Here is an 11,802-nt window from a genome sequence, read left to right as displayed (position 1 = left end):
CATATATTCATACGATTAACCACTGTATTTCATCATATTCAGGTTTTGATCAGTGAGGTTGGAGAGGAAGTTAACCTTCAGCAATTACTAAACAGCCCAGGAAGCTTTAGAGGTCGTTCTCAGCAAATACTGGCTCTTCAGACAAGGGTAAGGTAAAAATGAAAGTGTAACTTTACTCATAATGTGTGTTTCAAATTAAAGTATAAATGCAATATTAACGAAACTGACCATTATACAACAGGTGCAAGACCTTGAGCAGCAGCTGAAACAGTCAAATCAGCGACAGCAGTCAAGTGCCCTGAGTGTGGAGGAAGAGTTAATAGATTTGGGCATTCTTCTGAAAACGTCTCCTCAATACAGGAACCAAAGCTACATCCGCACAATTGAGAAGAAGAAGAGGGAGGCATTTGAAGTGTGTACAAATGAGTTATAAAATGGTATTTGGTTAATTGAAATTAGAATTTTTAACTTACAAAAGCTCTGCCCAACCATTCAGAGGATCTCAGTGGACTATGAGGCCCTCCTGAAAGACCATGAGGATGTGAAGAAAAGGCTGGATGCTTCTAAAGCCAGGAACAAATCTCTGTCTGCTGAAATGAAAACTCTGAAGGTCCAGATTTGCACCCTACTGAAGAAGGGAAAACATGACGATGAGCTTGTTGATGCTCTGCTGGTAAGCTATTAGATAATAAAAGGAAAAGAAAATCCATAGATTTATTTTGATAACAGGTGTATCTAGCATGAAACCTGTTTGAAATCATGTATGTGGATCACTGTAATCCACTGTGGCGACCCCCAAAAATGATGGCGAGCAGCTGGAAGAGGAACATTTATAAAAAGTGTACCTGTTTTCATGTGCAGATACACAATGGGCATTATGAGACAGAGCATGTTTGACTACATTTTCAGTTATGTGAAAACCTTGTACTATATTTACTGTGACTTATCTTTTCAGCAAGAAAAGCAAACATGATTTCAGGTTTGAAAATGATGAAATATGGGGTATATTCTGATGGTTTTGACATGTGCTCAAAAGCCTAAATATCTGTGGAATTTTGTCAAGACAGACAAGCATTCATATAACTAAAACTGAAGTTAGAGGGGTTTCATGTACCAGGTATACATTTAGGATTGTTTCTCTACTTGTTATTTAAATGTGGTTGAATTTGTAACATGATTCTGACAATTTTTGGTTTAGAAGTACATGTTCCATGAAAGCCATAAAATGTTTCATACATTATACATACATTTATTAACTACACAATTCAGTTGTCTAGTTCAGCAGACCAAATAAAAATAATCAGGGGTTACACATCACTTTTACAAAAAAGATGGAATGGATATTCTGCTTTACCACATTTTTCTCACACCAATACCTGCTCCTTATTTTATCTACCCATGGCAGAAGCAGCACACCCAGATGCAAGCAATGGTGAGACGGCTCAGCCAACAGCACAATGTACCAAGCAAGGAGATCCAGCAGAGCCCAAGACAACAGCTGAGCAGTGAGCCTTCAGAGCACAATACTCTCATCCAGAAACTTAAGCAGATGGTGGCAGAGAAAGAGGCCAAGATCAAAGAACTAGAAGAGGAAATCCAACAGCTCTCCATCAAGGTGGAAAAAAAAGCAAATGTAAATTTTACTTATTGGCAAGTGGCACTTAAATTTGCCATTTATTTGCCAGTCTTTCAACTAATAGCATTTATTATATTTGGCCATTCATTCAAATCCAGTATTTTTTGCTGTATTAGAGATTCAATATTATTGACTTGTTGCAGGAAGAGGGTGTGGAAAGACAGTCCAGCCTCGAGACGTCAAGCTGCAGTTCAGGATTTCCTCCTGAAGAGGGAGATATTAACAAGATAATAACATCTTCAGGGTGTGTGTTCTAATTGTTACTGTGCTGTGTAAATAGTGGACAGTGATTAAGACAGTTGATCTTGTGTTTACATCTTGAATAAATCTCCCCTCCTAACTATTACAGTAGTAAGACTGGGTTCTAAAACATCTTGTCTGGTAAAAGAATGGTTAAAAAATGACTGATTAAGGGGGGACTTTCTGTAATCAGGCTGACTTTGTTTGATGGCTCATAGCTTTTCTTTGTATTTTACTGGGAATTCAGTTAATATGAATCCTGAAACCCCTTCCAGTTCATTCTTCAAATTTGGTCATAAACTGGTGCTGTCTGCTGTGTGAAGTAGTATAGAATTCAAGTAAGTTAACATAAAGCTACTTTATTTATATTTTTTCCTGTTACACATCAATTTATGTACCACAGCAAAATTAACAAAAGCAGAAATAATGTTTTAATGTTGTGTTTGTTTGTTCTCAGGGGTCTGATGTCTTCCAAATGTCTACAATATTCAACTGATGTGAGAACGCTCATGACCCAGAATAATGACTATAAAATCCTCTGCGTGGAGAAGGACAGACTCCTTCAGCTGGTTAATGCCCTACAGACAAAGTAATACTACTGACATAGTCTCTGAAATAGTTTTCTTGCTGAACAAGCTTTTCCCCTTCAGTTCATTGCACATTCTCTCCATATTGTGTTTGTTGAAATACACCTATTGGAGAAACAGGGTTTTAAAGCATTTTCTAATAATTATAACAAAATATAACACCAAAAGCAGATAAAGACCAGCAGCACTGGTCAGAAATGATCTTCAAACCTTTTAAATCAGTCTGAGATTACACAGGAAGCAGTGAAACAGCAAGATCAGGAATGGCATTATTATATTACTGTTGCTGGCTCTTGTCCTCATCAGAGATGGTGATGCAATATAGGGCTGTTTTTGTGTGAACATTATCTAGTGGTAGACTGTGTAACGTAAAGTCTAATGTTATGATAATGTACTGTAATATAATGGCAATGACATTGGCTGCTTGTAAAAGTTTGCAGTAACAAACATATGCCGTACATGCACCCTCATCCTAGAGCTGGTAGCATCTATGCCCTGAGAGTATGTAAATGATTCACAAGAGGAGGACTAAACCTTTTGCTGTGGTATTTTCATATTTTATTTTCAATTGGCAATTTTGTTATTTTTTTGTATCACAAACATAAAAACTACCTTTTCTGCTAAAATGTGAACAAAATCGATATGACAGTAAAACATTCTGTTAAGTTATAATCAAATGTGCATGACTATTTTAAGGCCATGAGCACTTGGAATTTGGAAATTCAAACTTATATTTACAGTCAGTACAGAAAGTTTACAGAACCTTTCAAGTGTTCCACATTTTGTTATGTTTCAGACTTATCTTAAAATGGATTCAATTCATTTTTTTCCTCATCAATTTACACACAATACTCCACAACGATAAAGCGAAAACAGGTTTTTTTGAGTGATAGTGACCCTTGGGTTCTTGGTTACCTGTCTGACCAAAGACCTTCATCCCTACCTACTCCATTTGGCCGGGCGGCCAGACCTATAAAGACTGGTGGTGGTTCCAAATCTCTTCCATTTGACAATGATGAAGCCTATGTCAACTAATTAGCTTCCTTGGCTAACATAAATTAGCTAATTCAGTACGTATTATGTGAATTAGCAATGTCTTTATTTGTTAAATAGGCTACATTCTGCTAGAATTGCTCCTTAACAAAGTTATAGCCTATAGAACACTTCATGTATTCTTTATGGAGGCTAATCTTATCAATGGTTGTAACTGCCCTGATTTGACAGTACAGAGAAGTACCAATCAACTATATGATAAGCTTGGCTATGCAATCACACAAACATTCATCCAAACACTGATTGTTGATTGAAATGTCATTCCTGTTGCCAGCTTACATTGCATTTTGAGATCAAGTCACCTCTCTGTTATTTTCAGCTCATATAACTCAACTTTGTTTTTACATTCATTCTGATATGTGGCCTTATTTCAGTGATTCGGCTTAGGCATTCCCCAAAAATACTTCAGCACTGTGCCTAAGCCTTTCTATAGTAGGGACTGAGGGGTGAGTTTTCCAGTCTCTTTTACAACCTTCAGATAACATTTACATTAGAACATTTTCCCAGTGATAAAATTCTAAACCAAGCATCATATTTAGTATAAATCAAAGCAAACTATAGTAATATTCTACCCTGGAAAATGTATTGCCACATATTGTAATCATACAAGTTTTAATTATGTATGTCATTATACAAATACATTTATTTATTTACATATCAAATTACATTGCTGTTATTTTAACTCAATGTGTTTGAATCTTCCAGAGAGAAAGAGCTGAACCAGAGGTGTTTGGAGGCTGAACATAGATACCAAGAGGAGCACCGCAGGAGAGTTATCCTGGAGATGCAGATGGAAGAGACAAAATTAGATTCAAAATAAGGACTCTGTAAACACCAAAGGTAGGACCGTTATGCCAAAGCTTAGTGACATCATGATGTGACAATGTCAAACAAATATTAACTCCTCTGTTTCACCCTTGTCTGTCTTGTTTGTGGCTGTCACAAGGAGCAGTGGTTGTGGGAGTCTAAAAACCTGGGAAAATGAAATAACAGTCCAATAAGTTGGTTGGCATTTGCTAACTTTCACAACACTGTAAATGTTATAAATTGGCTGTGAAGTCAAACTTTGTTTTTTCAACTCTAAGATTTACAGTAGATGCCAGAAATCATGATTCCTGGCAGCAGACACACTGCCTATGGGTGGCACTGTTTCTAACCCATATATCTGGGCTGCACAGAGATGTTCATGTTGCTCTCATGTGTTGTCTCCTGGCTGGTCATACAGCTGAAGGTAAAGGTGGCTTTGAGGGCATTACTAAAGAGTACTCTCCACCATGGATCTGCAGCTCTGCAGTGATGTGATGAGACAAGACAAGCATGTTTTACTGCAAGTCCAGTGACAGCCAAGAGAAGACACTGTCCAGGACAACTCACTGGTCCCAGGTCAATGTCACATTCAGGCACCAGTCCAACTTCTCCTGTTACATGTTACAAATAGTATCCTTCAGGAAACAGCTTCTCCTCTTTTCTTTTATGCAATCTCATATGAATGTCTTTTTCTCCACTTCAGCTTCTGATGGTTTCTTTATGTTGTAGGGTGACCATAGTTTTAATCAGTTGAGTACCTTGAGTAATAGACAGTTTAACTTTAATTTGATGTCATCAGACAAGTGTTCCTACTGATTGCAGAAATGTTTGATGATGACAGCATGTTTCCCTATTGTTTATTGTGTTGTCTGCTTGCAATTTTAGAGGTGCCACTGTCACATGGCATTTTATTAAATAAAAATGTCTTTTTCTCCACTGGCAATCTTAAGTACAATCTATGTATAAAAAGCAATGTTTGTGTTAAAGTATTTTTGTAAACTAATGAAACATCCAATTTAATCAATGAAAAGGCAACTAGAACCTCCCCAGATGTTTTGAATATATCATTTACCGTCACGGCTATAATCTTGTTTGTTTAGGGGGCTGGCTCTAGATAGTTGTACATAAATGTATGGCAGGCCAATGCAACTAGTAAACACCTCAATATTCATTATTCCTTTTAAATATTACTTCTAATTATTTCTGATAGGAAATAAGCTTTGTGGGAATAGCGGTTGAAAATACTGTAAATGCAAATTCAAGCTGCACAGCCACCTCCACCCCACATGTGCTTTTCCTCCTTCCCTTCCACATCACGCTTAATTTAAAACCATAGCTGAGTTAGTGTGCTGCTTCAAATACTGCACTATTTCTTCCAGACCCTGTGGGAGATTGGCAGGTCCCCATTGGACTGAGCAAGAAAGTGCCACAAGACAAAAATATCAGGGTTTGGACATGATGAAGAAAGCCTTTATGCTCAGAGTTACAAAAAACAGCTTGTGTTGAAAGCCTCCTGGATAGAAGGTGAGACACTCTTTAATGTAAGAGTGAGATGTCTCACTGGAGCAACAGATTAGATACCATTAGGTTTATGACTACATGTCCTGTGTTTTTCTCAAATATGTATCAAATGTGCATCAGAAATGGTGTTGGCGGAGCCAACACTTGTCATGATCCCTGACTGCGTCCAACTCCAGGGAAATGTTTAATTTACTCAATTTTTGTTTAGTTGTTTTGTAAATCTGCCCTAAAATAACCGCATATAAAAATAATATCAAGTGTTTGTGAGCATATAGAATATTTTCCCAAAATTTCAATCTGAAGTTTGTTGAGCCTCTTGATAGGAACATGGCTAACATGAACAGCTTATGAATTTTTAAATAAAGTTTCCTGCTGTAAATACTCATTTGACTCTAATTTCTGCTAAAAACCAATGTTGTCATAGAGTAATATGACTACTCCTGTTGACTTTAGCCATTAAAGAGTGTCATCACCTTCAAATCAATTACACTTCACCAAACAATTTTAATATTGTTTTATGTAGCTGTATTACGCAGAAAAGTGTAGATTTATTCCAAAATGCCCAAAAACCCACCAAACCAAACACAAACTTATGTAAACACAGCATACGTAAACAACCTCACCTATTTGTCATTCCAGGTTTGAATGACTCCTTTCTCCATCCTTCTCCTCAGAGGTATTCCCTCGTTCTGGACCGATGCTTCCTGCAGACCATTGACTGCATCCAGAAACTAAAGTAAATAGTGGTGTTGTGAACGCAGAGGTTAAAGTTAGCCATCAGTATATGAGGGATCTGTGAACTTTACTTAGGCCAGAAAATGGTTTGTGCCTCTATGAGTCCATTCATTTCCTTCTGCCTCTCATTTACATGTAATGGAAAGAAAATAGCGGAATCCTAATGTGCTCATTTACAGTAAGTAGAAATAAACAGTTATCTTTACTAACCAGTGGTAAAGTAATGATAAGCTTTTTTTAAATCAAGTGAAACGTTCATCGGAGCAACCTACTGCAGATAACTAAAATTGCTGCTGTCGTTGATATCATTACTAATGTAAGGAGGCACTCACTACACTCACCAACAATTTATAGTGATGCATTGATAAGACAAGTTCTGTCAGCAGATATCTAATTTTGATCTGTCTCGCATTCTTATTTCAAACTTCTGGAGTTATGCCTGCTCATATTGATCTTTGCTTGAAGTTTCCCAGTATTCTGATCAGGTAAGGTACTACATCAGTGCAGTGTGATCCAGAGGTGGGAAGAAAGGAAGTACAAATACTTCATCACTGTACTTAAGTAGATTTGTCAGGTATCTGTACTCTACTTGAGCAGTTGTAGAAGAAATGCTTAGATCTTCTAATTAAATAAAAGTAGCAATACAACAGTGTAAAAATACTCTGTTAATGTTGCAGCTGGTAAAGGGGAGCTAGTTTTAACTAGCTTATATGCATTTAATCTGAATTACTGCTGGATAGCTTGTGACTTTTCACAATACACTAGTAATAGTAATAGTCAGGAAAAATAAGCTACTTAATTAATTAGTAATGGGGCATCCCAGCACTTTACAGTTTTTGTCCAGGAGATGCGTTTATGTATGTAGGCTACTGTGTGTTTTCCTTTAGTAAACAGATATCCATAAGCATGAAAAACTTCCAAGTGTCATAGATGCAAATCTTCTCAGCATGTGTATCACCAGTGATTGTGACTTTGTTCTAAACAGAATAATATAGAACATTTAATAAATGGAGGTTTTTCTTGTAAATACAAGGCACTAAGTGTCATATCCAGCATTTCTGGATTGGGAGTGAAGCATTACCTTGCTCTTCAGCTCCTATGTTTAGCTACTTGCTGTGTGTCTTCCAGTCCTTGTTATTCTAGCATGCCTTAGACTACCTGGGGGTCCGTTGTCCAGGTTTGCCCTCCATTAATTCAGCACCATTCACTTGCAAGGTTAACCGGAGGCAGAACTCATGAGAGCTAACCTTATGCATAGGGGTCTCCAGTGGTCCCACTGCCAAACGAGTCTCCCCAAGTTCCAGTGTCAACTCTACCTTTTGCCTGATCTTTATCAACTTTGTCCATTTTTACATTCACATATTAAAACTTTTACTCTCCTGGCTTCTTTTTGCAGTTTTCATTTACACATTTTGCCTGAAATACCACTAGGTTGACAAAGATTACTGAAGCTTTGTGCAAGCATAGCCTACCAGTATAAACAACACAGCAATCTCTTATATGCCACCAGATGGATATGAACTAGCTGATAATACACTGATATGGTGATTGCACCCAACACCTCTGACAATAGCCAATCACTGGGAGCTACAGTATTTCTAAGGCTTTTTCATTATCACCAGAAACCCTCAGGATGGGGCTGCAGGCTCCTAACTCACATTTCCTATTAATCAGAAAAGTCAGATTCAAATGTGCTACATATGGTGTGCAAGTGTATAGTCCTCAAGCAAAATGCATAGTGCCTTGGTTTCTGTGGTGATTAATGGGTGTTTCCCTGTGACAATTTGTGAGATCAGAGTATATCATCACAGTTAATTACAGCTTTACCCAGCCAGGGCCAAGCAAGGGTTGAGGAAATGTAACTATAATGACGATGAATTTGTATATTGGCATGTCTTATTAAAGGCCCTTTTAGACCTGTTCTAATACCTCCCCATGAAAAGCATCCATCTGCAGGTCACCACTCCATGACTAACTTTCTTGAATATGTAGTCTGTGTACTTGTCTGGTCTTGCTTAGCATGTTACATGTCGTACATGTGTGCACACACAAACTCCTTGTACGTATGACATACTTTGTGAAATCAAGTAATTCAGTGTTATGTTTTTGGGAACTTCAAGAGACATAAAATTGTCACTGTTTCCCATGTACTTTTGTATCTGATGCATGCAGATTTAAGTGGTCTATAAATTAGGATTTCATAACTGACATAACTGTAGAAAGCAATGTACTGCTATAGTTTAAATCACAAACAGTACTGTATGTGTAAATTAGACATGGATACATAACCTACATACAGTAGATTTCATAGAAAAATCCTCTGGATTAAGAGCAGCCATTCCCCAAACAAACAAAAAACTTCTGAAGTGGACACAAATGACTGCAGCCAAAGTAATCTGACATTTTGTTTTTCCTTTGGCAGATGTATATTAAAAACAATGAATTTCAGAGAAGCTTAACTCTTTATATTTTGCCACACTGAGCAGACAAAGCTGTAGGAACGTTTCACACTCCAGCCTACTGAGGCAGTAAAGATGACACAGCCGTTTGCTTCTCTGTCCTGTGCAGGCCAACCCCATGGTTAACTGCCCATCCCCCCCACACTGTGTTAACTGCCTGTGGGTGTAAACCACACCAGGTCTACTAATTAATTAATTAATGTGCCCTAACTGCAGGGCTGGCTCCCTACATAGTGAAGCAGTTTTCAGCTGGCTGCAGTGGTTACTACGGATGTCTCTAGGTTCATGCAGTGTTTTACTAGAAAGGCAAAAGATAGAGGAGCATAGCAGCAGACAGCAGTGGATGTGAGTAAGTCGTCAGCACCATAGTCACCATTAATCACCCGGGGCCATTGGTCCTGTCCTGTATACGGCGCCAGTGAGAACAGGCAGGCAGACAGAGAGGAAGAGGCAGAGGAGGGGGAAGAGAGGGGGCAGGGTGGCTGCAAGGAGAAAGAGGGGAAGAGAATGGTTGGGGATCATCCTGTGTGTCAACCTCAGCTCCTGGTGCGGGGCTGGGGAGCAGTGCTGCTGTCTCAGTGCTTGTCCTCCGTGTTCTCCCAGATCCCAGATCCTGAGGTAAGAGCCTGATACATAGGTACACAGGTTCCTCTCAGGAATATCCTGAGGGTTTCTCTGTGATGGGTGCAAGTGCTTTGCTATTTAAAAGGTAGCTTTATGCGATTCCTGTTTATTGTTTAGGTTGCCAGTAGCTTCATTTGCCTTACTCGAAGTGTGTGTGTGACTGCCCATGTGATAAAACTTGATACGGTGTTACATGAACAGCAAAGTCACATACTGTATGTGTAAATCATGGATGTATTAAGGGGGCATAAATCGATAGAAACAGGAGGATGAATGTGATGAGTCCTTTTATGGCAAGTTGCTTTTGTGCTTTTGGGCTGAAGAGAAGAAGGTTATATTGAGTAATACTACTGTGATCCAATTAAAAAACAGCAGATTTCATCCATTATGTTCTTTCAAAAACACAATATCAAGGCAATGAAATAATTGCAAAAAATAGACAATTTACTTTGTGCACTGTACAGATGATTCAAAGGACAACACCGTATTGAAATCACGGACAAACTCGCCTGAACCTTGCAATGTACTGCATGTTGAATACTGATTATGGGCAATATAACAGAAAAATGGGTCTTGAGTAATTCCACAGATTATGTTCCTTTATAAAAGTATTAAGTAGCTAACAGAAAATAGATTGTTTACCCTACTCTGACATGTGGCATTCACATCCACTGCACTTTGCTCAGAGAAAGAACAAGACAATTCTAGGAACAACCTCGGGCTGCTTGTATGGCACATTCAGAGCTTTCCAAGAGGGAAAGATTGAAGCTCGAGTAGGTGACAGAAGATGCTTGATGCATGAATATGATGTTCATACTTTTAACACTGTAATCAATACTGTATATGCTGTATGGTGCCAGATGTATATTATGTAGGCATGGCCCACATTTGTATATACAGTATTTAGTAATTTTAAAACATTTTTACCAAAGTAAACTTGCTTGATTTACACCTTATCCTCTGTAGAGCCTTAGTCTTTGGTGTTGACAGTCACCATATTTACACCTTATTCTTGGAGCTTTTTTTTCACCACATAATGGTGTTATCAGTAAAGGCAGCAAATTTAATAAGTGTCCATTTGTGATCCATCGCTTGTTGCCTTATGGACTAAAGTGTAGAGTTTCCAAAACAACCATGTATCATCCAGATCGATACATAGTAGGCAGAGAGAAATCCACACAGTGATTTTATTAGGAAACTGAGACTCTGCTGGCTCCGCCAAAGTACAAATCCAAACTACTGATCTAACACACACATACAGTACATGCACAGTTTTAACTTGTCAATCCGAGAAGTACTGTATTGTGAAAAAAAAGTTTGTTTGAGCACTCACTGAACTTTCTGCAGCATAGAATCAGAACATTATGAAAGTTTAGAGAAACGTTACGAGCTGTCCTGCAACCAGACTATCCCCAGGTTGTAGTCGACCTTGAAGACCTCAGTGTTGAAGTGTTGAGTAAGTGGAAAGTCAGACAGAGTCACAAAAACGAATAGGTTATGTTGGTGTTTCTTGGCAGTGTCAGGTTTGCCTGGCTGCGCCTGCCTTCTCACTCCCCTCACTCTGTTTTTGCTCCCTTACCTTGATTACGTTATCCGACACACCTGCTTCATATCCCCTGATTACCACCAGCTGCACCTGATTAGTTCTCCTTATTTATTCCCTGCTTTACGTTCACTCCCCTGCCAGTTCTTTCTAGCGTTATCAGGCCCGTTTGTTTCCCGTTCTCTTTTACTGTATAGTATCTTCACGTTTTGTTGCCCTAGCTCTGTTCCAGTCTTTAGCTCCATTGTTTCATTCCTCCTCGCCTCTGTCGCTTCTCCGGACCACAGACCTCCTCTACCCGGCTCCTTCTCCACCACGCAGGTTGATGCACAGTCTCCTACTAACTGTATGTACAAACTCTGTTCTTCCTCAATACTTTCCACCACAACCAGCCCAGGAGTCCCAGTGTCTGCAGCCCAGTCTTCTCCTCATCATTCAGCCACTGACTGTATTCACTTCTGCAGCTCGACACCCGGTCCCACTTCTACCTGATTATTCATTTCCTTGTTATATTTCACTGTAATTAAACTTAGCACTGCTTGCACTGAAGTCAGCCACCTGGGTCCGTCATATTTTTGTGACTCGCTCACCCCTGTG

At 38.8% G+C, this 11,802-nt stretch overlaps 2 protein-coding genes across 6 annotated transcripts in view; both read left to right on the top strand.

Annotated features, from left to right (window-relative positions):
• The window catches only part of ccdc13 (coiled-coil domain containing 13), a 7,303-nt gene extending 2,040 nt beyond the window's left edge, over positions 1-5,263 (top strand). For 2 of the 5 annotated variants that reach the window (XM_020591490.1, XM_020591487.1), the window contains exons 7-14: positions 43-147; positions 242-412; positions 497-673; positions 1,406-1,633; positions 1,780-1,880; positions 2,334-2,465; positions 4,222-4,356; positions 4,463-5,263. In XM_020591490.1, the coding sequence (XP_020447146.1) occupies positions 43-147; positions 242-412; positions 497-673; positions 1,406-1,633; positions 1,780-1,880; positions 2,334-2,465; positions 4,222-4,336 (1,029 nt within the window). In that variant the 3' untranslated portion in view covers positions 4,337-4,356; positions 4,463-5,263. The remainder of the gene's footprint in view (positions 1-42; positions 148-241; positions 413-496; positions 674-1,405; positions 1,634-1,779; positions 1,881-2,333; positions 2,466-4,221; positions 4,357-4,462) is intronic. The other 3 variants (XM_020591491.1, XM_020591489.1, XM_020591488.1) reach the window with 3 other exon arrangements.
• Positions 5,264-9,234: 3,971 nt separating this feature from the next.
• Positions 9,235-11,802, top strand: part of tmie (transmembrane inner ear) — a 13,804-nt gene continuing 11,236 nt past the window's right edge. The window contains exon 1 of the mRNA XM_020591492.1: positions 9,235-9,656. Within this exon, the coding sequence (XP_020447148.1) occupies positions 9,546-9,656 (111 nt within the window). The 5' untranslated portion in view covers positions 9,235-9,545. The remainder of the gene's footprint in view (positions 9,657-11,802) is intronic.

The sequence above is a fragment of the Monopterus albus genome, unplaced genomic scaffold (assembly GCF_001952655.1).
Source record: "Monopterus albus unplaced genomic scaffold, M_albus_1.0 scaffold14.1, whole genome shotgun sequence".
In the NCBI taxonomy this organism is placed as follows: Eukaryota; Metazoa; Chordata; class Actinopteri; order Synbranchiformes; family Synbranchidae; genus Monopterus; species Monopterus albus.
The sequence above is the reverse complement of the archived record's forward strand: the minus strand, read 5'-3'. Positions and strand labels throughout refer to the sequence as shown.